The sequence below is a fragment of the Falco naumanni genome, chromosome 2 (genome assembly GCF_017639655.2).
Source record: "Falco naumanni isolate bFalNau1 chromosome 2, bFalNau1.pat, whole genome shotgun sequence".
Taxonomy (NCBI): domain Eukaryota; kingdom Metazoa; phylum Chordata; class Aves; order Falconiformes; family Falconidae; genus Falco; species Falco naumanni.
In genome coordinates, this window is record NC_054055.1 from 77,644,072 (window position 1) to 77,671,088 (window position 27,017).

The 27,017-nt window shown below is 39.1% G+C and overlaps 2 protein-coding genes across 5 annotated transcripts in view; both read left to right on the plus strand.

Moving 5' to 3' along the window:
* Positions 1 to 7,898, plus strand: part of DOP1B (DOP1 leucine zipper like protein B) — a 52,014-nt gene extending 44,116 nt beyond the window's left edge. For both annotated transcript variants that reach the window (XM_040585044.1, XM_040585045.1), the window contains exons 30-37: positions 126 to 272; positions 691 to 752; positions 1,453 to 1,581; positions 2,086 to 2,222; positions 2,565 to 2,620; positions 3,110 to 3,259; positions 3,743 to 3,872; positions 4,537 to 7,898. In XM_040585044.1, coding sequence (XP_040440978.1) covers positions 126 to 272; positions 691 to 752; positions 1,453 to 1,581; positions 2,086 to 2,222; positions 2,565 to 2,620; positions 3,110 to 3,259; positions 3,743 to 3,872; positions 4,537 to 4,794 — 1,069 coding nt within the window. In that variant the 3' untranslated portion in view covers positions 4,795 to 7,898. The remainder of the gene's footprint in view (positions 1 to 125; positions 273 to 690; positions 753 to 1,452; positions 1,582 to 2,085; positions 2,223 to 2,564; positions 2,621 to 3,109; positions 3,260 to 3,742; positions 3,873 to 4,536) is intronic.
* An 839-nt stretch (positions 7,899 to 8,737) lies between these two features.
* MORC3 (MORC family CW-type zinc finger 3) overlaps positions 8,738 to 27,017 on the plus strand; it is a 28,558-nt gene continuing 10,278 nt past the window's right edge. The window contains exons 1-11 of one of the 3 annotated variants that reach the window (XM_040585046.1): positions 8,738 to 8,869; positions 13,963 to 14,035; positions 18,176 to 18,308; positions 19,372 to 19,586; positions 19,863 to 20,010; positions 21,682 to 21,829; positions 23,049 to 23,180; positions 23,420 to 23,539; positions 23,973 to 24,070; positions 26,612 to 26,716; positions 26,827 to 26,949. In XM_040585046.1, the coding sequence (XP_040440980.1) occupies positions 8,831 to 8,869; positions 13,963 to 14,035; positions 18,176 to 18,308; positions 19,372 to 19,586; positions 19,863 to 20,010; positions 21,682 to 21,829; positions 23,049 to 23,180; positions 23,420 to 23,539; positions 23,973 to 24,070; positions 26,612 to 26,716; positions 26,827 to 26,949 (1,334 nt within the window). In that variant the 5' untranslated portion in view covers positions 8,738 to 8,830. Of the gene's footprint in view, positions 8,870 to 13,962; positions 14,036 to 17,824; positions 18,017 to 18,175; positions 18,309 to 19,371; positions 19,587 to 19,862; positions 20,011 to 21,681; positions 21,830 to 23,048; positions 23,181 to 23,419; positions 23,540 to 23,972; positions 24,071 to 26,611; positions 26,717 to 26,826; positions 26,950 to 27,017 lie in introns of those variants that run through there. The other 2 variants (XM_040585049.1, XM_040585047.1) reach the window with 2 other exon arrangements.

Sequence of the window (27,017 nt, forward strand, 5' to 3'; positions counted from 1 at the left end):
TTGACAAAGCCTATTACTGAGACAGTTTGGTTAGAAGTTCTGGGGAACCCCAGAGTTTATTTTCTGGTTACATAAACTTAACTTAAAATAAAGATGTATTTATTATTATTGTTCCCTTCCCCTAGTGCCTACAACATTCCTAGTTTTCGTGCTGGTGCTCAGTTGCTCAGCTCATTGAGTGGATACGCCTATACCAAGCGAGCCTGGAAAAAAGAAGTTCTCGAGTTGTATATGGATCCAGCTTTTTTCCAGATGGACACTTCATGTACTCAGTAAGACATGAGATTGTAGTGCTCCGAGATTCTATTATGAATTTGGAAAGGAAGTCTTTAAAGCAGAATGGCTAATATGGGGAAAAAATATTCTGGCTTGTACTTTCTTACAGAATGTAATAATGTTAAAAATGGGTCTCAACCACTAATACTACTAAATACATTCACTTAAATTTTCATTATCGTGCATAAGAATAAATCTGTCTTACACTGATACTCCCCTTAGTGATTAGGGAACTGCATACAGTATTGCTGGAGGACTTAGAATGTAGTATGTGTTAAACCAGGTAAGACTCTGAATATTGAATACCATTTGGAAACTGTTTCCTTGTATGAAAGGTTTGACCAAAATCTTTTCTGAGGTGAATGTATACCAAAGCTTTCTCTGGTTATCTAATTCTTTCTATATCTTTTCCAGTTGGAGATCCATTATTGATCATCTTCTAACACATGAGAAAACTATGTTTAAAGATTTGATGAGTAAGTATCAGCTACTGATAACTTATTTCTACATTAATTTGAAATGTATTTGCATTTAACCTATTGAAGTGCACTTTTAGTGTACTAATGTATCAAGAAAATGCAGGCAATGCTGCATCTGCATAATCGACTGTATTGTCAACTTTATTTACAGCTAAAAGCTGTGCTAAGTTTATTCTGTATTTTGATCATGTCTAAAACACACCATAAGTATTTTTGTTCTAGAAATGCTAATGTTGGACTCCTCCATTCACATTTTGCCATAATTTTAAGTTGCTGAAGAGTGACGTTTTGCAGCTGTTCCCTGTTAGAAAGCAAGGAGACTTTGGCTAACTTTGGAGGTGTCTGTATACTGGCATCGAGCTGTAGGAATGTGGTGCACCAGTGCAGAAAACCTTTGAGCAATATGCTTTGACCTCTAATTCAGGTTTGAGGGGAGTGTAGAACAGTAAGTCCTAGGGGAAGGGGTGGGATAGGACCCCTTAAATTTGCGTAGAGCTTCAAAGGAAGAATCAGCTTTAGTCTCTTTTTTCAGGTCTTCTAAAAGAACAGTTGAAGGTTTACAGTGTGAGACTAATTCACCAATCAGTAGACACAAATCCAAGTTTTTCTTTTTAAAATATTTCAGGACATAGGAATTATTTTCAGCCCCAAACAGAGGAAGTCTTTATATGGTAGGTAATTCTTATCTTTGTTATAGATATGCAGAGCAGCGCCTTAAAACTGTACCCAAGTTTTGAGCAAAAAGCAATGTTGTTGAAGCGGCAAGCTTTTGCTGTCTTTAGTGGAGAGACAGATCAATATCATCTCTATCTTCCCTTAATACAAGGTAAGATTTGTAATTTAACCTGCCTTTTTTTTTCAGCTGTAACATATATATAAATTGTAAGAAAGGAATGTCACCTGTTTTCCAACACGTACTCCCATTTTTTAAAAGTTTTTAACAAAATTTATGATGCTGTGCATCTTTGAATTCTAACAAATACATAATCTCATTAAGAGAGAGACAGGAATCTGGGTTCCAAAGCCTTTGGTCTGAAAAAACAACTGGAAACATGATTATTTAGTGGCAGTCTTCCAGCCACTCTTGGACTATTGTTGTTCTTAAATGTCAGTTTTGATAAGATTTTGTCCAATATAAAGCCACCATGTCTTCAGACTTTTTCTGAATCATGGTTTTGTTAATAGAGTTGCAAGGGACTCAACCCAAAACTGATGATGGAGCAAAAATTTTGTTTTGCCACCTTTACATTTTTTATTTCCCAAAGCAACATGTATTCAGGAAAATACTCCTCTCTGTTTGTTTGGGTTTTTTTTTTTATGTTTACTTCAGAACGACTGACTGAGAACCTCCGTGTTGGGCAGACGTCTATAGTTGCTGCACAGATGTTTCTCTTCTTCAGAGTTCTTTTGTTGAGAATTTCTCCTCAGCATCTAACTTCATTGTGGCCAATTATGGTAACTGAATTGGTAAGGAATAAGTAGTAACTTGAAACTAACTAGTGTGTGTTTTTTCCCGTTTCACCTTTTTCTTCCTCCCAAATACACCCTCTGTTTGAAAAAGGAAATGTTTTCATACATTAGTTTGATAATTTGGGAACAGAATTAACATTGTGATTAGGAAATACCTTTTTGATTACATTAGCAACAAGAGTAGAATTAATCTCTTGCATGGTTTCTTAATTTGTTGCAAATCGTAAGAGTAAACTAAGGGTCTGTGGTTCTACATACAAGATATGTGAAGCCTATCTTTTTTGTGATTGAGTTGTATGAATCTTTCAGCATCCCCATTAATAATTTATTTCTTTAAAGATTCAGACATTTGTACAGCTGGAAGAAGATTTAACTGAAGAAGATGAACCATCAAAGTAAGAATTACCATTTGTCTGGTAGAGAACTTGTGAAAGCTGTGCTTGTTCTGTATCTGCAGTTTTTTATTTATTTACTTATTTAATTATCTGGGATAGGGAGGAGACAACAGGATTTTTTCTTACTGCACTTGTGTATTTCTAGTACTGATGAATCACAGTTTAGGACTTTTTTTTTTTCAGCAGCTAAAATAGTGATATGTTAAAAAACTGTTAAGTACCACTTATTAGTTGCATACAAAAAAAGAAGAGATACTAAGTCAGCATTTCGATATTTTAACACGTTGCCATTTTTTCTGAATAGTTTAATTACTTCTAACAGACTTTTTTTTTATTAATCACAGTGCTTATACAGAACAAAAATAATTTTTGTTGCACACAAGTGCAAGTGCTCATTTGTGTAAATGTGTGCATTTCTCTTTTACTGAATGAAAAACATTTAGTGGATTTATGTTTTAATGGTACACTTCTTAATTGTAACTAACATAGGAGCAACAGCAAAATAAGCAAACAGAAAGTCTTGGGTGATGGCAGTGGATATGATATACAGCAGAATGAGCTGTCCTTGTACTTATCAGCTTGTAAGTTTTTGGACACAGCGCTTTCGTTTCCACCTGACAGGATGCAGTTGTTTCAAATGTAAGTCCTCTAATTACTGACCTGTTCTCTGGGTTGTTACCACTCTTATCCTTTGAAGTAATTCCAGATCTACTTTCTTCTAGACTAAATTTTGCCATCAGTTCTTTTTACAAGTGCAGTTATTGATACTCAGGCAGATGTAATTCTGGGTATTTGGAAAAACAATTTGGTCTTGTCAGTGTAGGAGGATCTTACTATAATCATTAACAGATTCTTTAACTTGTTAAACTGGGAGAAGGATGGAGTCTGTTCTTTGTTCTTCCTTTGCACACACTTGAGATTATTTTTTTTTTTGAGCTAGTTGCATTTAAATACTGGCATGATATTAACATCCTTGTTCATTAAGTCTGGCCCTGGTACTAGCATAAAATTATAGTTATGACAGCTTTCTGTAAACAAACCAGTGCTCTACTAAACTATGTATGATCCACACAAGGATTTTTTTTCTGCCTGTCTTCTTATCAAGTAATCCATTTGTTTCAGGTACAAATGGGCATTTGTTCCGGAAGTGGACACAGAGTCATCTACTGTGACCTCTCATCTGTTAGAAAATCATCAGGAATGCAGACCACACATTGTGAGAATCATGGATCTGCTGAAGATGAAATACGGGGTAAAGAAAGAATGCTTAACTTGAATCTTTTTGTTTTGGTTCAGTTTTTTGTCCATTAAAATCTTATCACTTGTTTAGAAATGGAAGTTAAGTTAGGCAAGAGGTTTTTAGATATTTAATAAAATTCATGAAGCTTTTAAAAAAAAGTGTGAAAAAGCTTTCACAGGTGTATCTTGAAGATGTCAGATTGCTTTTGAGTGTTTTCGTGTTGTTCCCTTAAATCTGCCTCACAGCCAGCCAGTGAAAACAATCTGTCTCTGACAGGACAGTATTTATAAAAAAAAAGAGCATGATTTACTTTGCCAAAAAAGTTTACCGTAATAGCATTTTACATTATCATTAAGGTTTCATATTAATTCTTCCAGAAAAGGAAATAGAGGCATTAGTATTTCTCAGAGATATCTCTGTATTCTGTTGTTTGATAGCTGATTCTGAAGGCTAGTCTAAATGTGCAATCTTCTGAACTTGTGAGTCTTTCGTTTAACCTCGAATCCCACTACAGAAGTAACTCGGTATACCATCTATACAATTTATATTGTAATACAGTTGTAGGCTGTGGATCTCTTAGTATGAAAAAAGGGTATAGTACAGGGTTCAGGCAAGCCATTACACCACTGTGTCTTACTGCAAAACCTTTAGTAAATCTCAGTTTATTTGCTTACAGGAAACAAACACCACTGAGGGAATTTCCAAGAAGCACCAATTTCCTCTTTTGAATGTTCACTCTATATCTAGCATCACCCAGCTTATGCCCTTCTTCAAGACTCTGTGTTGTGCATTTACAACAAATGGCAGTGAGTCCCAGAATTCACATGCTTTTGCCTCTCTCTCTGTGGACTATGTTGGCAGTAATGGCACAAAGATCTTGCAACAGCTTGAAGAGAGTGTTGAATGTGACTTCCTTGAAAATATGGAAAGTTAAGCCACACATCGGACACTTGGCTCATGGTGAATAGTGAAAAAAGGGAAAATTTTACTGCAATTAATCTCCCCCCCCCCCCCCCCCCCCCCCAGTTTTGAAAGTACATTTTGGTTTTTCTTCCTGCTGTTGTGGAGTGCTCTTCGATATTCCAGGCTTCTGAGTTGGTGTTAAAAAGCAGGATTCTTCAGTCCGGGGGGTGGGTGGGGGTGGGGGGTGGCGGTGGTGAGTACAGCTTAATGGCAATTTATCATAGCTACTGTATTCTTTTACTTGTTTTCAATGTGAAGGATTAAAGAGATTTTGTAAATAAAGGAAGAATATTTTTGACTTGGTGAAAGTAGCAACTGTACCATTTAACCAGTAAATTCTCAAGTAAGTATTTTAAAACACTTTTGGAACTGTGTTCTGAAAGTAAATTTAAGAAAAAGCTAATATTGCATGTCAGCGTACAGTCCGTTTGCAAATAAGCCATTTCCTGAGGTTAAAGCCCGCTTCTACTTCTTTCTTTAACTTGTCCTAAAACTTACCAGCTTCCAAACAGATCACCTAAATTTCAAACAGCTGTATTTTATAAGTCTTAGTATTGTGCAAATAGAACTGCAGACTTGCCATGTTTGTAATTTCAACTCTGTACTATAGTAGCATTCTTCAGGATTAGCAATTCTTAAATAAAAGACAAGTATGCATAAAAGATAAAGCTATGCAGTAACATTTTGTAATTTACATTACTTGAGGGTTTTTTATTTTAATTAATTGACTAAAAATATTATAATTCAGGTTTTTAAATTAAAAAACTTTTTTTGTTCAGTGACTTAAGGTCACTTTGCAACTTCTGAAATGCAAAAATGAAAATAGTGCTGTAAAAATATAAAGTGCTCTATACCAACAGCCTAATTACAATTAAAATTCTTTTTTTTTAAAGAACGCTTTTTATACAAAAGAATGTGTTTGGCTATTCCTAGTTTTAAAAGATATAGGGAGATCATCACAGTGCCATGACCACAGTAATGTTCAAGGTGCATTTTTATTTTGGTCCACATTTATTTTGGAACTGCACTGCTACTGCCACCCAGGACATGGGAGACAGGGATTAGTTCTACCACCAGACAGCACAGGTGTATGTCTGAAGGACACTTCTGATGGCCAGCAGATAACCACCATCATAGCAACACACACAACAAAAGGCCCAGTAGAGTGGTTTTTTAGATGATGAGCTAGGCTCCACTGAATTTTCATATTTAGTGGATTATCTGACTGAATTTGTAATGCTGATTTGTTTGGGAGGGCAAGTTCATCGTGTTTCATAGTGAAAAGCTTTGCTCTTTTTTTAAACACCTTTGCCCCCAGAGAAATTGATTTTGTAAGATACACGTGTAGACTGGTATGTGTTACTTGAGTTATTTGGAACATTGTGGCTGAAGTAAATGCGCTGGGTACTGGAACTCACCGCTGTTGGTTTTGCTAATTAAAAGAGGACATACAAAATGCATGGTTTAATGTCACCAGGTTGTGAGGTCAGGGATTATTTTTTTTTTCGAAACTCACAAAACAAACATGGAAGGCTACTCTGCAGTGTTTTTACCTACAGATATAGAAATTTACATCTTTGGATTACAAACTAAAACAATGAAACACTGAACAACATGCTTTACTGTGATAATACTGTAATGCTCTATGAAGATAATACTGTAATAGGCATATGCTAAACTTAGCTAGCTACTTTGCATTTTACAGTTAAGGAAAGTGATAGACTGAAGTGTGATATTGTGTAGTCACTAAGAATGTGAATTATTTGTATTAATTTAATTTATAATGCTATTGGAATGAGCAGAAGGGAAAAGTTTCACTTCTAAAGCATTACTTGAAAATTGGAATGGGATATTTTTAAAATGTTTGTGTCCATTACTTACATATCTTCAACAATTTTTGAAGATAATATTACTAATATGCAGGATGATTTAGTAGTTTCATCTTTCTGGTGGTTGCCTTCCATACTTGGGTATTTCCCTTAAGGTCCTGATGAGATGCTGTTAAATGGGCTATAAAATCTAAGACAACTTTCTGCCATCAAACCTTTTGTTTTACATCCTCCCATAAGCTATAAACTTGTGTATTCACATAGTTCCTTGCTAACTGGAGGTGGTGAACCAGTTTCTTCAATTGAGGGTCTTGTCATTCTTCCCCTTGACATGTCCCATTCTGGCTGCCTGTACTTCGGATGTGCAGCGGATCAGCCCTCAGTCACTTCTAGCCAGGCTGGTGAACTTTAAAAACAGAATCTGTGACTTAGTTATACTAACTTCTAAGATTATCTTACTTTCTACAAAAATAGCATGTGCTTCTAACTCCTGCCTTCATACATACGTTTACCTTTTTCCTGTGGTTTTGCAGATGGCTAGTGCTTTAAGTGGCCTCAGATACTTGTGACTTGCAGAATCCTTTCACTGCAGCAGAATCGAATTCTTAAGAAGAAAAAGTTCTTTAAAATTTAGTGTATAAGCAGATCTTGTATCATTACAAATAGCATGTGAATAAGGAAGAAAGTGCTTTCTTCAACTAAAAATCCTTGGGTGATGGAGGGGGCACAGTTACATAGGCATGAAGGCATCTCTAGCAGTGTAACTTTATTCCTTTTCTATATGAGAGACTAAGTGTAGTCATTTTACTTATTATGCTACTGCTGTTAAATCCACACGACAGAGGGTTGTACCACTTTAACACTGGTACTGCCAAAGCAGAATAATCTAACTATAGATGAATCTGAAAAACTTTTGCCTGAAACACAGTATCAAGAACAGGAGAGAAAATGCTTTTGCTTTGCTTTATGGTTCTTTTCTTGTTTTCAGAATAACCAAGCTCAGCTTTCTCCTTTTGGATACTTCAGCTTTGAGATAGCATACCCACAGTGCATGATACACAGGGGGAGCCATATTTAAATATTCAAAATTATTTCATTTTCCTGAAGGAAAAAAAAATAGTAGGTGCAACCAAGGTAACTGTCAAGAACAGCAGAGCTTGAAACGCAGAGCATTAAGTAATGGGCTAAGCGTATTCGATACTGTATGTGAATGCAATTGTAATATTAAATGTTATTTTGAAATACATTTTCAAAGGCAATTCTCATTTTTTCAGACGACCTTTACTGCTCACTCACCAAATTTATGTTTTATCTGATTCTGTAGAAGCTCTCCAATTCTCCGAGGGCTCCGTACGGCCCCGCGGAGCTCCGCCGGGCCCCAGCAGCCGCGGCCCGCCCCCGCCCCCGCGCCCCGGTCGTGCCCGCTCCTCCGTCCCTGTCTCGCATTCTGCAACGTTCCGCCCCGGGACGCCGGTCCCGGCGGTCTTGGGCCAAGTTTTCTGGATCCGTGGGTCTGGAAGAACGCCGTAAAGCAGCTGCAGGGAGCAGCTGGTGCGGCGGGGAGGTGGCGGCTCGCCCGGCCCTGCCAGCGCCTCTCCCCGGGAGCCCCGGGGCGGCGGTGCCGGCTTCGGTCCGCGCCCCCTCACACGGCCGGGGCGGGTGCCCTGGCAGCGCTGCCTCTGCGCCGCGGGGACTGCCGCCTACAGCCGAGCTCGAACGTGTGAGGCCCCCAGGAGTGACTTTGCGAGAGCCGCTAGTCAGGCCCCAGCCTCCCCCTGCGGCCCGTACACCGTTCGGTGGCGTCGCGCTGCGCCCCCCCGCGCCCCAGAAGCCGTTCACGTCCGATCGCGCTGCGCACGCTGACAGTCAGCGCCCCCGCTGCCTGCGCGCTGGGCAGCGCCGCTCCGCGCACCGAGCGCCGCTCCCGCTCCGGCGGACAGTGCCGCCGGCTCGCCCGTTTGGCTCCGGCAGGAGCGGCGAACCCCCACCGCCGGCAATGGCCGCCGCCGCCGCCGCCGGAGCCCGCCTCCCGCCCTCGGCCCGGTGCCGCCGCCGCCCCGCCCGGCCGCCCCAGCGCGCCACGGGCCGGAAGCGGGAGAGGAGGGGGCGAGGCGGAAGTGCGGGCGCTGGGCGCTCCCCGCTCTCCTTCCCGCCCCGGCGCTCGCTGCGGCACAAAAGATGGCGGCGAAAACACAGGGCGGTATTCGCCTCAGCGCGGTGAGTGGCGCGGGGCGAGCGGGGCGGGGGAGGGCCCTGCGGGGACGGTCTCCCTTCCCCCTCGGCGGCCCCTGCTACGGGGGTCGGCGCCGTCTGGCCGCCGAGGGGAGCGGCGGCGCCTGTGCGAGGCCCGCGGCGGCCGCGGGGCAGGCGGCGGGCTGGGGAGGAGGGAGCTGCCGTGCCGCAGCGGCCGCCGCTTTCCCGCGGTGAAAGCGAGGAGCGGAGTCTGCCGGGCTGGGGCCGACGCCTCGCCTCTCCGGCGGTAAAAAGTTGTCGGCCGAGTGCTGGGAAGGGCGGGCTCCGGAGCCCTTCGCCGGAGCGCGGGCAGCACCCCCCGCTCTCCGCAGGCTTCTGTCGTCTCAGCTGTCACCGGCTGTGCCCTCGCCCAGCCCCTGCCGCGCCGTCCCTCGGTCGCTTTGCTGGGGGGCAGCTCCGGGGCGGGTGCCCGGCGGGCCGGGGCTGTGCTGTACCCGGCGGGGCACGAAGGCGGCTGGGCGAGCTCCGGCCGCGCGGGAGGGGAAGGCACAGCCTGTGGGTGGGTTGCTTTGCTTATGGAGGGCGGGATTTCATAGCCTGTTGTTGTAATGTAGTTAGCTGCGAACGTCGTGACCTCTAATTAGAAGCTTGTAGCTTCAAATCCTAACTACTTTTTGCAGAAGGCCTAATTACATTGTAACAAGGATGATGAACATCCAGGCAGTTAAATGCACAACTGTATCCTGCTTTTCAGTCACGGTATTGCTGTCCTTCTGTGGCAATTGGTCGTTTCCTTATTTCTGCTAATACAAATGAAGTTAAAGCTACTTTTTCAGTTGTTTAATACATCATTCATGAAACAGGATGATTTTTTAAGCCTTTCTGACTTCAGCTATGAAGTCGCACACACCTATATAAGACCAGTAAGTCACACAATTACAAACGTGTGCTTTGTAACCTTACTTACAGAATAGTGCAAAGAAGTTGGGTCACTATAGTAAGTAACTTATGAAACGCTTGAGTGAAATATGTATCTTGGTATATTCTCAACACTGCTTAGATTACCTTAATACAAATAGCCATGACTGTAGAGGTTAGCTATAAATGTCATCTATTTGAAGTTCAAGAATTACGCTTTCATTTCAGGTCTCTAATTCTTGTAAGTGTTAGAAATCCACACTTAATCTGATATATTTTGTTATAGAGGTGTTCTCCTTCTTGTTTAGATAACATGATTAAAAAAAAAAAGAGGTGTCTCTGTTTTTAATGCGTTATTAGTCTTCTTGACAGGAAAAATGCATCAGCATTAATAATCAGCCTTTGCAAAAAAACCCCTGCATGTCAGTACTCAGACTTTTAACACTTTTAAACTGTTCTCAAATTGAAATCACTTTGGCAAGTTGGACTCATACAGATGAGAAATCTAAGCTAGAGTTGATGCAGCTGGTACCTTTCTGGATTACTTTTAGGATGCTGTTTGTTTTTTGTTTGTCAGTAGTCATAACTTAAAACTTCTATTCAGTCTGTTTTCAGTGAAAGCTGTGATTTTTGTAGTTTTTTTGCTGAAGTGAAGCAGCTGATAGAGTTTTTTAACAGGTTGTGTCCTGCAATGTAAAAGGCTCTATTTTCTAGAGAACAATAGAGAGCTGATGGTCACAGCCCCTTCTGTCAGCAGCTGTTCTTTGGAAATACGTTGGGTTTCACCGAAATGTTTCCATTAGTTTCAGAAGAATGTATAAGCAGCACAGGCCTGGTAACTCGTTCCCATGCTGGCATTCATATCCTGTTGCTCTGGTGAAATTTTTGCTCTGTTACATGATGAGACAGATCAGGGAAGTGATCCAGGTCAAAATAAGATTTAAAAAATGGTTTTTAATATGGATGCACTCCCTGATGTGGTTCACTAGAATCATGTAACTGGACTAGCATAACTGGGAGGAAGAGGAGGAAAATGGCAGTGAGGTTGTTCCCCAGGAAGTTGTGAAATTCTTCTGTAAGATAAAACATTGTTTAGTTGTAATTTAATTTGTGCATGCCTTATGATCTGCAAGGGATAGAAGAGTTCTGATTTTCTTGGAAAACTAACGTTCCCAAAGCTGTCTGTCATTTTTGAGAGGTAAACTGCTTTATTCTTAGATATTTGCTGGTCATAATTTTAAGAGATGCTTCTCTTAGTACATAAAAAGACTAAACCACACTGTTTATGCAGTTTGAAGGAGGGGGAAGTTTGTTTGTATCTCCAGAAGGAATTTGGCTGCACTTGGTCACTGGAGAAAAAACAAAACCACTAACCAAAACCCACTTAGTAACAAAATATATTAGGCCCAGTGAACAAAGCAACTGGATCGTCTCAGCTACAGCCATGCTAACATAGTGAAAAGGGAGTATTCACTAGGGGACTAACTCTTTCTTACTGTACTTATTGAACTTCAATTATTCATGAGCCGCTTAAAGCGGGGCTTTGATGAAATGAAGTGTAAGGGGACAAAATGGGCTTAAATATTTCCTGATGTACTCATCAGGAAATGATGAGTTGCTGCTGACAGCTACGTATGCTCAGAAGCGAACTACAAAGGTAGTGGCCTTAAACCACTATTCTCCATTTTTTAATCTGGTTTTGTCCTGTACCCTTGTTTCAGAACCTTACATGAGCAAATGATGCTATCTACTGTGAGGCAGACTTTCCCGTCAACTACCCTGTGGATAGCAGCTCACCTTTTGCTGGGGCTGGGGGGTGATACTAGAGCTATTCCCATGTTCCGACCCATGTCTTCTCATTTCACATACACCTGTTCACAAGTTCCCAGTTCCATGTATCACCTTCCGGCCTTTCTTAAAACCTTACCACTTGAAACAGTGATCCAGAGAAGACCAGCATAATTCTGGTGGGTGTTTACAGAAGATGCTGTTGATTTAAGGTGCCATTCTTTTCAAAGTTAATCACTAGCATGCAGCAGTGAAATAAATGAGGGATGGAGAAGTGTTGTGTTACACTGGCAACATGTGAAGAGATTTTATTGCCAAGCATATGTAAGCTTTGCTTCACAGAATAAAGGACACTTATTCATGACTATGTCTTTGTTGGTGATGCAGAGGTTCCTTCATCAGCATTGCCTGGTGATCAGGGGAGGCTCGCAACTGTGAGTTCATGTCTTTATGAAAACTACAGTTAGGACTTCTTGCCAGGTCTGTATTGCTGAGGCTACAATGCCAGCAGTAACTCCAGAGGTCCCAGTCTGCCTTGTGTGTGGTTGGCGTTTTTCACTGGCTAACAGCAGAGAAATATTTTAGCAGCGGGTTCAGCAGATGCTGGATGCTTGAATGTGCATCTGTGTGGTGGAGGGGGGTTTAAGTGTTTTTGTTTTGACAAGGAGGGATTTTAGGCAGGAAGAAAAAAAATAGTTATTTTTTGTGTGTTTTGATTATGAAGCTTAGAAAGCAAAGGAAAAATGCTGCCAGCACTGTGAAAGGATAAAGTGAATAATGCATAGATCTTAAGATCCACTGAGTTATTGTATGGCAGAAGAAGGAAATCAAAAGATCCTTTTAACCATGTGCCATGGAATATGTTTTCAGTAAAAAGCTTGATGTCATTTTCTTCTTGGTTTCTAAATTATTTGTTGGTATCTGTTAGGAATTTGAAAGGGGCACAGTGGCTTTAGCCTGACTCGATTTACCAGGTTTTATAAAACTGGAGTTTTAAAGCACAGATGGCAGTTAAGAGTGTGATGTCTATTCATAACTGTACTCTAGCTCAATGGAGAAATGCAGGGATTAAGTTGCAGTCTGAAAATGTATCCTGTGCTCTCAGGAGCTTAGAATCAAGGGTGAGGTTTCTTGGCCATTTATGTTGATTTGAACTAGGGCTGCTGCTGCTGCCACCTCCTGCTCTGGAACGTGGCTCGTGGCTCTAGAACTTGCTTGTAGCGTTATTCCTTTTTGCTGATAAATGAAATTGGAGACTTGAAGGGGTTGCTTGCTTTTATTTAGACTTTACTAGCTATGTGAAAGCGCTTGACAGTGTAGTACTGCAAAACTTACAAAGTATGGATATGTTGTGTGCACACTTTTAAAAATATTTCTATGATCTTATATATGCATTATTATATGGATTGTATTATGTTTTTGGATGTAACTGTGCTGTACAAAGACTATTTTCAGCATTTATGAATTTGTAGGTACTGCTTTTTATGCCATCAACATAACAATGCTAGCGAGGCTTAAGCATATATGTGGTTTGTGTTAAAGGTCTTGTAAAAGTACAATTACAGATGGTCTCAGTGATAACGCAACTGTATCCGTTTCAGCAGTTCAGTTTCTCCAAACAGTGCATTGACAAATCCTTAAGTTATATGAATATTTAGTTCTGGCTTTCCTAGTCTTTTGATTTAGGTGAATAATATATATGAACCCAGGCTTTCATAAAGTAATTGAGAATATTTTGGTCAAGGTAAGTCCCATAAATAAGTATACTCTATTTGCATATTCTCATCTAATCCTAGTAGTGGGCTACATTCCTCTGGTTCCATCTTAATCATAAGTGAGGGTAAAATGTATGAGAACAAATTGTAAAAGCATAAACCACTAGTCAAGGGAACCTGACGGGTAATTTTGATCAATATGGGTAAAAGGAGCAATGACATTGGACAGTAAGCAGCTGAGTGTATTAGGTGCTGCTCATTTGTTGGATTAAGTTTAATACTCATGGTTTAAGATGTATGTTTTTGACATTTGAGAGCATGTGCTTCTGTTACTAGATTTGGACTAAGGCTCTGATGTTTTCTGTAACCTCTAGCTAGCATCAGTTTAAAGCAATAGTTCCTTATGTTTTTATAGAGGTAAGAAGGGTTTGGTAAAATGACAACATAACCCGTGCTCAGAATATAGTATGATACTGGGCTGAATTCTGCATTGGTCTTTTGTTTTTAATAGTTGTATCAATATTCCCTTTAAAAGGTGTTAGTATGCCAGTATCTAAAAGTAAATTCAATTACAGCCCTTTGGTAGTGTTGTACAAACCAGCTTAATTTAGTATTACTTTAGTTAACATGTACTGTTTTCTGGCTTGGTGGTGTTGAAGAGCACAAGCTAATGCCGTTGTTTGTGGTTTATTTCAGCTTTGTCCAAAGTTCTTGCATACCAACTCTACCAGTCACACGTGGCCTTTCAGTGCAATTGCAGAACTTATAGGTACGTGGATCAATAGTTTGCCTGGGTACTCGATTGTTTGTTACAAACTTTTTCTTCAAGTAGGGAAAGAAGTTGATCCTGTTGTTACTATTCAGAATCTTACAATGTGTTTCTTTGGTACACTCAGATTGACTTTTTTTCTTTCCTAACAGCATACATACTATCTGACAGCAGTTGCAGAGGCCTTGTAGGATTTGCCAGTTTCTTTTTGCCGAGTTTATTAAGGATTGCCAAATATAGAAGACTCTGAGACCAAGTGAATTCCTTTTCCCTTCTAGTACACCAAATGCAAGCCTACTGCTTTTTGCTATTCCTAGGTCCAGAGCGTAGTAAAGCTGAGTGTGCATTCTAAGGATGTGCGTGCACACTTGTATCCTGTACAGACACAGCTGGCTGCAGACAGATTAGCACAGACAGGAGGACAGTAACTTTGCAAGGACCCACATAAACACAAGCGGTGCTCTAAACACGAACAGCCCAAATGACTTCATCCTCTTCCTGCTTACTGGATAACCAGGTTTAAAGTTCAGTAGTGGTGCATACATATATTCTCACTCACTTACCACTCATGTTTACCCATGTTTGTGTGTTTTGCCAAGACCCAGACCTTGGATCTTAATGATTGTTGTTTTCTTTCAGTCTGAGGGTTTGCTAGCAGAACAAATACATACAGGCACACATTGAGAATAGAGAGCACGCTCAAGCAGGAAATAGTTAGAAATAATGTTTAGTTAGAATGTACAACAGAGTGGCATAAGGTCCAACCACGCAAGCATACTGACCAGCAGCCAGCGTGCACGTGATCAGCCTGTTGTTTCCCCCTGCTCATTATACCATTCTTCTCCCATCCACTTTGATCTTTCCCTTTTCTTCGACGCTTCCTCAAAACATCCATAGTAATTTTTGCACATTGTCACAATACTCCTCAAACATCCTAACTTTCTTCTTTTGGGTTATCAAGTTTCTGGCTGAACATCTTTAGGTTTATACTTGTGTTACATATCTGCTATTAGTTAGAATTAATTAACTACATTTGATTTTAATAGGAATATAGAGTTATAAGAAATATTTTAGTGGAATTTGTGTTTGCACAGCAACCGACAGCTACTATGAAATCCTCTGTACAGCCCCGTACCAAGGCCAAAGGGATTGGTCAGAATCACCTAGTAGGAATGTTTAGAATTTAGATAACAGTTCATGATTGGATGCAGTGTTTACGTGTAGCCTAGGAGAATGTATTGAGATGTCAGAAAGTAGAATTAATGGGAACTGGGGAGAGTCGAATGAAGCAACTCGTAGTTACCTGCCAAGAAACAGTGAATGTAGGTAAAAGGTAATTCTGGCAGGGGTCATCGTGACCACCGACTCATGTACCACCTACCTGAATAATACCCCAGACCCATTTCCAGACCTTTCTAAACTTTACTGTGCAGAATCGGATATGGGAGGAGAGTATGTTAATGATTTTCGGGAAATGCTATGTTTATGCATGAATACTTAATGAATATGTATGAGCAAGTCCTATATAAGGTGTATGATTTTGAAACTTGGTGTGCATTGATTGTGAGAGCACTCACTCGCACACCCGACCGTTAATAAAGAAGTGTCTGTTTATCTGCATCACATTGGTGTTGATAAGTTCTTTATTCCGAGATTTTGGTAACACTTGAGTGGTTCCTTCTCATGGTCCATCCATCAGTGTCCTAAGACTTCTATTCTTCGGTAGTGTCTGTTGTCTGCTGTCAGCCATGGCTTGTTTATCTGTTTAATTTATTAGTTCCTGTTGATTGTCTTGCCATTGATTTTTGAATATTAACTGGATATATTCAGAGTTGATTGTTTCCCTGGGTATGGAATGATTAGCAGACTTTCTTTAACTAGTTCCTCAAAATGAAGGTGTGGTTTGGAAAGACTTGCCAAGCTTATCTAGTAGTTAGCTGTTGCCAGAAGGAGCAGCATTTCTGGTCACACATTCCTTCGCTTCCTTTGCACAAGTTCTGCTGTTGCTAATCCAGAAAACTAACCTAACAAAAGAAAATAAGAGTTTTTCAGCTAGATAAGGCCAGAGCTGTTGCAAAGGAAGAAATAAGAACCATGTGGCTATGGGAAGGGCTGGCTGGTTTGAAGGTAGCAGTATCTTAAGTAATTTCAGCTGTTCACCCCATGCCATACCGGGTTGGGATGATGCTGGATGTGCTGTGCAAGGCAGACAGACTTGTCTTCTTCCTTTGCCTCTGGTTTGTTGTACAAGTTGCTTTAACAATCTTCAAAAGCATAGTAGCATTATACTGGCTGTAAAGGCTTTGAGTTAGACATATTAATTTAAATAATTTTTGTAATCTGTCTTTTGCATGCTATGTGTGGCTATACCATATACCAAATATCAAATAACATGAATAGGGTTGCATTACGGAGGCCTGAATTTTGGTAAATTTACCTAAATCATTAATGGTCTGTATTCTAAAATTTGCTTTTTAAGCTCTAGTTCCTCCTGTCAACTTCCTGATGGTTATATTGCTGGCTTCTCCCTTTTGTTGATGCTGAAATACATTTTATGAACTTCTTCACTGTGCATGCAATTTGTACTTTATGCTTATAGAAAGCAAGCTACCAAGCTGTGATTCCTTTTTATGGGCCACAGTGTTGGCTTGAGCTGTTTATTTATGGCTGTCAGTTGAACCTGCAAAACAGGCAGTGAGGCAGGGGTGCTGTCTTTTGCTGTGCCATCACATCCCACCCGTCATCCTCCATGTGCTTTCCCCTCTCACAAATTCCGTGAATAGTACAGTGCTGGGGAAGGACAGAAAAGAGACGTGGGAAAGTGGTGTTAGGGCAGATGAGATTTAAACTAGCTTTGCTGCCAAGAACTGTCTGTGGAGCCATGGTTTCTGTTTCGCTTGTGGTAGCAACGCTGCAGCCTCTTTCAAATCCTGTAAATAGAAAGTTTAGTCTAAAGCATTTTGTACTTCCCATCTGTGAAAAGTCATACATTCTTAGATTTGAACAACTTGCACTAGCAAAATATGTATTTGTGACTGATGTGGTAGCAGAACAGCAACAATTTTTTTCACCTAAATCTGCAGCTGTGGAGTCAAAATTCTAGATTTTGCAGAACTCTCTGGGATGCAGGGGAGCTGGGCTTCAGGGTTTTGCTTGTTTTTTCTAGTGTCTCAAACTTAATTATCTGAAGTTGTGACAGTATTGCAAATCTGATTTTTTCCAATTAAAAAGCCTGCAGACCAGCAGCAGGCACGGTGTTGCAGCCATGTGTATTAGTTATGTGCCGTTGTCTGCGCTGTGAATAATAACCTAGCCTCCTGAGAGCCAGATGTGAGAGGTGTTTGCATGGCTGGGAGAAAGTAAATACTGCATTAGGTAACTGGGAGGCAGGAAACGAAAGTAGAAACTTGTTTTGGTTTCATTTTCTATTCTCGTGTTTGTGCCACTCATCTCAGCCTACGTTTTTGCCTATATGTTACTGGCATCTTTAATAGCTGGGAAACTGCGCATTGTTTTCAGGCAAGGTTTGCCAGGTTTTGATGTAACTGTTTCATTGTAATGCTTTGATTTAGTGATGTCATCTGTAAAGAAGAGACTGGTTTAAGAGATTTAGTTTTTCGCATAACACGTACTTCATTAAAAACTATGGCTTCTTGTTTCTGTACAAAAGTTGACTAATATTCAGTGACTTAGTTGAGAAATTTATATCTGTGCCAGCACAAAATTTCTGCAACTACATTGCAGACCTAACTGCAGAGCTGAAAAATGGCTGCAGTTTTAGATCTCCATTAATTTAGCATGTGACTATTCAGGGTCATAGGCCTGTGATTAGGGAGCTATGTTAAGCCAGCATATTCACCAAATAAATGTATGTGCAAGCATAGCACTGTAGTAAAGTTCAGGACAGCTATTCCTTAAAGCTGTTTGGCAGTGTTGAAAGACTAACATTCGGCAGATTGATTATATATGTATTCCTGCTAGGTAAGGCTCTGTTGCATGCTACATGTGGATTTAAGTAACTTTGGAAGAGTTAATGTCTGTCATCTTCACTGAAATTAAACTCTTTAACAGTTCAAGTGTGAATGTATTTTAATTTTTGCTTTTTAGTGTCCCACCCTTGTCTGCTTTCTTTCTCTTCAGATAATTCTTACGATCCAGACGTGAGCGCTAAACAGATATGGATAGACAAAACGGTGATAAACGACAACATATGCTTGACATTCACAGATAATGGAAATGGTATGAACTCAGAGAAGCTGCACAAAATGCTAAGGTAGATAACCTCTTTTGCAATTTTTTTCTTGTAAAAATTCCAGTGTCTAGTTCTGTTATTGCTCAGCTTATTTTTTTTTCCCCAATGTAACTGATTAATTTTGTTCATGATCTTAACATTTCTAAAGATGAGCAATTACCCAAGTGACACTCTAGAATAGACAGATGCTAGTAAAACTTTGATACAACTTTGTCAGTGTATCTTTATCTCATAATTTCCTTTTATCCTTTTTGTCAGCCTTCCCAGTTAACTTTTCTGCACAGTGGTTGTGCTGTGTAAACCCTTTGTAGGGCCCTTTAGTGGAGCTAAGGAGAATTCAGTTAAAACCCTTTGGAGTACTGAAAATAGAAGGTATTGAGGAAAACTTAAAGGAATGATAATTATATTGATGTTGTTTATCTATTTAATATTCTGTAGGGGTTGAAATGGTCTTTCTGCAACTTTTATTTCTACCGGTAGCAAAGAGGGTGCTGTTCAGTTGTTCTTATAGTATGAAAGTATTGCTCTGCCTGCAGATAAATCTCTGGCCTTAAACTTGACCAAGTTTGAATTCAAACTGATATTTTTCTTTTTCTGTTAGATACCATCATTAATAGCTTGTTTGCTAAATTTAGTGTTCTGTATACAATTGCCTGTTTCACTTTAAATGTAGTGTGTAGTTACTAATGAAAAATCTGTACATCACACATTTTTCAAGCAGGGTGGCAGGGGGGAAGAGCTTTAGGGTTTTTCTTAGTTATCCTGTGGCTTCACAGTAAATACTGTTAGAATCCCATAAGAACGCTTATTGCATAATTTCAGACAGATTATATTTCTTTTCCATACTTAATGATGAAAGTAAATTTCCCTGAATTCTTGCAATGTGGTTTTAGTGATGTTATACAGGTGACTTTCAGGGTTTGTTTAACTGTACATTGTCTAATTGTACAGTAGGCCCCCGTCTCCAAAACAAGAGATTCAGTCATTGTGTTTAAGTCTAATTTGGTAAATCTTGCATGCATCTTTAGGGTTTTCAAGTTTTATAGGAGTTATTACACTCTTCTAATGTTTTCATATGTTTCAGCTTTGGTTTCAGTGAGAAATCTGTGATGAATGGCCGGGTTCCAGTGGGACTGTATGGAAATGGGTTTAAATCGGGCTCCATGCGCCTGGGAAAAGATGCAATAGTCTTCACCAAGAATGGAGAAACCATGAGTGTGGGCATGTTATCTCAGACTTTCCTTGAAGTCACCAAAGCAGAACATGTCATGGTTCCTATAGTGACATTCAACAACCAACATATCCTTTCAGCAGTTTCTGAATGAAAAGTTGTTGGTACATGCAAAATTTGGGTGATATATCAGTAAAGGAAATCTTGTCTAGTCTTATGGATAGGCTAAATAAACTATAAGATGAGAGGAAGCCTAAAATAAGTTAAATCCTTTAAATTTATAGGAGCTCTGAGATAATGGAACGAGAACTTGTGAAGGTGAGTACAGGATACCGTTGTAGAAGCATCCTCATAATCTGAAATCAAATTTCATTTGAAGTTACTCTCCTTGACATAATGCTTACGACAGATAAGTGATCCAGCAGAATCCAAAAACAGCCTGAAGGCCATCTTAACACATTCTTTATTTTCTTCTGAGGAGAAATTACTGGCAGAGCTAGATGCTATAATAGGGAAAAAAGGAACAAGAATTATCATTTGGAATCTTAGAAGGTAAGGTGAAGTCCAATCTCTTATATCTCATTTAGTTTATCTTTCAGTGTATGCAAACATACAAGGGGGTTTTTTTGCGGAATAATTCCGAAAGACTGTGGGCAGTTAGCTGTAACTGGCAAACTAGACTCAAACTCACATGATTAAGGGACTTTAACGTTGCATGAGAGCTGTTGCTAATATCTCAAGTAACAAAGCAGAGGGAAGGAGAATGTAAAGGGCTTCATATTTTCCTTTTGTAACATGTTGCCTTTGCCAGAGGAAAATTAAAATTGGCAAATTATAAATCTCTTATTTCAGACCTTTGAAATTGTGAATGCAAAAATTCAAACAGAAACCCATTTGTATGTACAGGCAAGTATTACTGGCTTTTAGAGTCAGCAGTGTCCTTCTAGAGGTATGTAGGCTTTGTGCCCTTAACTGTGATAGCACAAATTGGTTGGGAAGATGATGTCTTGTACTATGTTGTTAAGTGTGTAGCTTACTGTAGTTTTAAATACTGAAATGACAAGGTATCCAGAGGAAGCAATTTTGAACTGTTTCAGTCACGTGGATTTGGCAAGAAACTAGCTTGGGGTTTAGTTTCTTACCTTTGTTGTTGCCCATCGGGGAGAGAGCAGGAAACAACACCTGAATGAGTATAGATTGGATGTTGCAGGACAAAATAAATTTCAGTCAGTTATAGCAGGTCAAAAGTTTGGGTTTCTTTTTATTTCATTAATTTCTTGTGAGTATTAGAGCCCCAAATCACTTCTAGCGTAGGAGATTTTAATACAAGAAAGCTGGAGGTAGTAAATGCATTGTTAATTCTGGTTGTTTCCGCTTGCCATCTGCTCCATAAGAAAAGCTTCACCTCCTTTATTCTTCAGAAACAAATTTGCATTGCCCAAGTAGACTTTAATTTATTTTTAGGTATGAACTTTTTTAGGAATGTGCATCACTTTATTGCTTGAGCAGAAGAAAATACAGTGAACTCAGCTGACTGGACAGCCTAACTTTCATGTTCTGAGTTTCGGAGTGTATTTATGGGAAGTTGTGGGAAAGAACACTTTGCGGGGGTTTATGTTGTTTCTAATATGTTGTAATCATATCTACTGAAACAGCTCTGGGTTTTTTTAAAAAGTATTGAAAGACTTTATATCTGGAATATTTGCACCAACTATGATATCTCAATGTTGTGCAGAGGTACTGCCAGTATACTTCATTGTATATATCTGCAACTAAATATAGTATCTACATCTGGTGGTTGATCCAATAAGAAATTGTGATAATTATTTAATTGGAAAACTGTGGTGAGCCTCATTTTTGCAGCATTAAAAATCTTAGTAGTGTTCAGAAATCTTGCATTTAGAAGGAATGTGTGTGTCTTGGTCCTTCCAGAATTTAAAGCTGATACTGACCACTTTTATTTTTGAAGCATGACCTGTTTAGAATTAAGTTAGAAACCACAAGTATCACACTTGCTCTCGCTTCTCTTGTATTCCTTGAATATCAGGAAGGAACTGGTGAACTTTGTTTATGTGAATTTTAGCAAATATATGAGGAAAATCACCATGGCTCAAAGGAGTTCCCTTTCTCTTGAATCTTATATGTACTGGGTCCACCACAATATCATACCTTGTGTTGACTTTTTTTCCCATAATATATACTTTTTTAAATCTTATTTCTTAGAGATAAAAATGAAAAAACAGAATTTGACTTTGACAAAGATAAATACGACATCAGAATTCCAGAAGACTTAGATGAAACAGGCAAAAGAGGATATAAAAAACAGGAGAGACTGGACCAGATTGTTCCAGAAAGTGACTACTCGCTGCGAGTATGTATAATATTTTTAAAAGGATTTGTTTATTTTTGGAAGCTGGAGACTGTATGTTTTTGGTTTAATATATAAGGTATTTACTACAGAAGTGTTGATTGGAGGGAGGACAAATGTCAGAATTTAAATGTTAGGGCAATATGTCAATACTAATTTTGAAAATTGAAGATGGAATGTATTTTTGAACTTGTGTAAACAATTTCTGTTTATTTAGGAGAAAATTGGTGTGGTTTATGTAGTCTTGCAAATAACTTTTGCTGTTAAATGTAGCCATTGTTATCCACGAAGGAGCAAGAGGGAAATGAAATTGGTTGCTTCAGAAATTAGGGGAGAGGGGGGTGGTTGTCAGCAGAGTAAGCATTTGGTTGTAGTGCAGATCTACATGCATATAGTACTGACACTATGCCTGTGTGGATCTCTTAAAACAGATAGGTTTAGGTTGGCAAAGTGTTATTTCTAGGTGTTGAAAAGAGGTAGAGATATTGGGAAGCAGCTTCATTGTTTGAATGTATGCAGGCAGACAGGGACAAGGCTTTTCTGTAGACTAATTGATAGGACCATTGTCTCCACTACTGTTTCATAAGCCTTGAAGGCTTCTTTTTATAAGAAAGTACATCTGGAATTGCTAGGTGTTCTGGACACCTCTTGTAGTTGATATTCAGACCTGTTATTCCAGTTGAACTAACACCTTCAGTTATTGAGATACTGAAGTCCTATATCTAATTCAATCATTAGAAGTTGTAAATATAATGATAAATGAAATGCAGATTAGAATTCATATATCTAGATGTTTATAAGAAGATTGCATAGCTATTATCAAGCTATGTTAATATGCAGTCCTTTGAAAGAAAGTTAATTACACATGCTTTTGTTTGTTATTTTAAAGTTTGTAGTAGAATTATTAAGCTTTCAATAGGGGATAAGAAAAGAGGCATTTGTGTTTGGGAGCTCTTTTGGAGGTAAAACTGCATCTTCAGACAGTTGATTAACTTGTCATATTCATAAAAGTTGCCCTTCAATTGCTATTCATTTAATTTGTCATATGTATGCTTATTATGCACACTCGCATTTCCTATTTTTCTGGATTTAAGTTTGGAAAAAAACACATTTCATAAAATTTAATCAAAACTTGAGTTTGTCTTATAAACACAATATGTATTGCAACATATCTTGAGGTTTCTGTTTTTTTTAATAACGGGAGTTACTGTATGTTTTATAGGCTTATTGCAGTATTTTGTATCTGAAGCCAACAATGCAGATCATTCTGCGAGGACAAAAAGTGAAAACACAGCTGGTTTCCAAAAGCCTTGCCTTCATTGAACGTGATATATATAGGCCAAAATTTTTGAATGTATCCTTTGCTAATGTTTACATCATCGCACGCTGAATTTAATGATGTTACTGCTAATGTAAGCTGTCTGGATTCAGTTATGTGGTATTTCTTTAAATTTTTTTGTAAGACGTACTGGAGGAATTATCTCAATCTAAAAAAAGAAAGTTCCAGGACCCAGTTTAGAATGAACACTCAGAGTAACTATAACTTTGTAATACATGAGATTAACCAGATTTTTCCTTAATATCTGGTAAAAGGCTAAAACAGTAAGAATTACTTTTGGATTTAACTGCAGAAACAAAGATCACTATGGAATAATGATGTACCATAAAAACAGACTCATCAAAGCTTATGAAAGAGTTGGCTGTCAGTTAAAGGTAAGAAATTAAAGCTCAAAAATCTTTTAACATCTTTAGAAATAATTTTCGCTGCAGTGCTGATTTTAAAAAGAATGCAGATGAAAACTAGGTTGTTGATGTATCCTTTACAAAACTGCCATTTTAGTTTGTGTAGCAGTTAAAAATTGTATCAAATTGTATGCAGTTGTTCTAATGTTTCTGTTTAAAATTTAGCTTGTTACACAAAATACGGGGCTGAGCATATATTTCAGGACAAAAAAGAGGAGTGGAACAGAGGATTTTTTTTATTTAGGGGGTTTGTGTTGAGAGTTCCTTTTTAGAGAGGAGTCATAAGCCAGAAAATTGTTTTTACCTTTTATATATAGCTTATAATGACCTCTGACAAACTCTTGCAGTATTAGCATAGAATATATATTGTTTTTCCTGATAGATCTTAATTTTTTTTTTACAGGCAAACAACATGGGTGTTGGTGTAGTTGGAATTATTGAATGCAACTTCCTAAAACCAACCCATAACAAACAAGATTTTGACTACACAAATGAATACAGGTAGATGTATATTTTTATGTGGACTTTCTATTGAATAGTGCTGTTCACTGTGAAATACTTGCCATAAAGACTTCTTTTCTAAATAGTGAGACAACAAGTTTATGTTCCATCATTAAACTGCGTGTCTGTTCTGAACAGTTGAGGTGGGATGTGTAAGTCTACACTGGTCATACTGCATTCATTGATATCCTAGATTTCACTGACAGCACATACACACAACTTACTACTAAGTCCCCTAAAAGTGGTTGGTTGCAATTCTGACCCTCACTGGTTGTAAAATGAGCACAGGATAACTCACTGAGATGTGGATACTAGTATGGCACATAAATAAAATTGACAGATGAATCCCATACTATTAACTGTTCATAACAATTTTGGTTTGGTCTTTTTTTTTTCAAAAAACAGTTGGATATTTTTGAGCCCTTTTCTTTCCTGAGAGTGGACTTGAATGTCCTTAAGTCCTCTGCTCCCTGATAGAGCGTTTAAAATACCTGACATCCTAAGGCAGCAGTGATTTGGGACATTGTTTTGTTCTAGTTTTTATTTCTCACTTGGGGTTGCCGCTTTTTCACATAATACGGGGCTGAGCATATATTTCAGGACAAAAAAGAGGAGTGGAACAGAGGATTTTTTTATTTAGGGGGTTTGTGTTGAGAGTATTTTGAATGTATCCTTTGCTAATGTTTACATCATCGCACGCTTGTCCTGTAAGTTCTTGTTTATGGTTCCTTTGACCATATGCCCCTAAAGGAGCAGGGACTTCCCTTCCGTGTGCACTAACACTTGCTTTCAACATGGACTTAGAAATTCAGGGTATTGACTTGCAAACATAGGTGGATTAACTTTGGCAGAAGTCATTATCTTTTTCAAGGTGCATGTTTTGCCCTTCAACCAGTTGTGTTCCAGCTTCCACTGGCGACCTGAATGGTCTACAATGCCTTTCCTGAATTGCTGATTTATACATAGGCTCTGCATATAAAGATAACCCAGAAACCACACCAGAGTGCTGTAATAAACAAAGCTGTTAATTGCAGTAATTGAGTGGCTATAGCAACATAAATCTGGTCATTCCTGCTGTTGAAAGAGCAGCCCTCTGGAGCAGGAGCAGCAAGCAGTGGCTGTTACAGCCACTACAGTTCAGTTCGCCTGTATCTAAATGGCACCCACAGTTTGTGCTGCTCTCTGCAGTGATACTGCCAGCTTTAAGGACTTCCTGTGTTTCCACTGTCACTGTGCTAGCAGAGCTGTTAACGAGAACATACGGTAGAGCAGATCAGGGAATTGGTCAAACTGGAAAATAGCTCGTGTCAGCTTTTTTCAATACAGATGTCTTCTGAACCATTTCCTGTAGGGTGGCACTAACAGTTCCTTTGGCAGAGGAGGAATTGGGAACACCATAGGATAGTCGTTTGTGTTGACTAGGCTTTGCGCTATGTTCTCACAGGCTGGCACAGTGAGCATTGAATGTTTTTTACTTTTTTCTTTTTAAAAACACTTGTAATGCGGGCATAGAGATACTACACTTGAAAAATCTTTCGTAAAGGTTTTTCTGCAAAGAGTGCTGCAGGTACCTTTCCAGCCCAAAACAGAAATATAAAACTTAAGTCATGATCAGTATAAGCTGATCTGCCCTTCTTCCCTCTCCAAAAGAGAGAAGTGATCCTATGCATGTGTTGCTGCTCATTTCTGCCTTTGTGGTACTTCATTTTTCTGGCACAGTAATTTGTGACTTGGGTACAGAGGTGAACTAGATCAAAGCTCTCTAGATTAGACTAATTCACTGCATGAACGGTGTGTTAGTTCAAGGGACAGGGTGGAATAGATGTTGGAATAAGCCAGGCAGGGAGGGACTGACTTTCAGTCTCTGGTTACCCAGCCACTTTACTCCGATGTAAATTCAGCATGCTGATAAGAAGCAGTCTTAACCTCTACCTCACCTGTGAGGCTTGTTTTATTGGACCACTCCCTCCTATGTGTGCCAGCTCTAGTAGTCAGTGAGCTGCGCGATAAGCCCATATCAGGAAACTAACCCAGCTGAAAATTAACCTAGGTTAAGACTGGCCTGCTCCTTTTAGCAGGACGTAGGCTTTATACTACACTGGCAGTCTCCATGTAGCATTGTTGTATGTCAACTTAGAGTAGTTATGAACCTGAAGTTAATGGGCATACAGAAACATCAAACAAATACAAAGCTAGGTCCTAGATTGACAGAGGTGGTTTTGTACTTGTTTCTTCCATGACTGAGGTTGAACTGGTGAGGTGGCTTCAGGGTTTGCACTGTACATCCACGGTGCTTCTGAATTGAGCACTCTTGATTTTAGGCTTTGTGCTTCGACTTGTATTTCCAGGAATTTCTTTGCTGATAAACTGGCTTCACGCAATTACTAATTTCTAGGATTTTCTAAAAGCAAAAAGCTTACTGTTGTACAAATAGAAATATTAGTGGTTCACATGTTTATTCTTTCCCTGTAGTTTATAAAGGTTCTTTCTGTACTAGGATTTGATTATTTAAGATTGTCTTTTTAAAAACTTCTTTTTTAGGCTTACAATAGCAGCATTAGGAGAAAAGCTTAATGATTACTGGAATGAAATGAAAACAAAGAAAAATGAAGAATATCCATTAGCTTTGCCAGTTGAGGAGATACAGTGAGTATTGCTTCTAAATAGAAGAATTTTACATACTGTCATTACTGTTCTACACTCATTCACAAAAATGAATTTTTCTCATGAAAGTTCTGATATTTTTTCCATTGCAGAAAACAGCCTGATCAGACATGGGTACAATGTGATGCATGTCTGAAATGGCGTAAGCTGCCAGATGGAATAGAGCACTTGCCTGAAAAGTGGTACTGCTCACTGAACCCTGACCCACAATTCCGGTAAAATTAGATTTTGATAGATATCTAAATGCTGCTTTTAGTTCTTGCTTTATCACCTGTTATAAGCA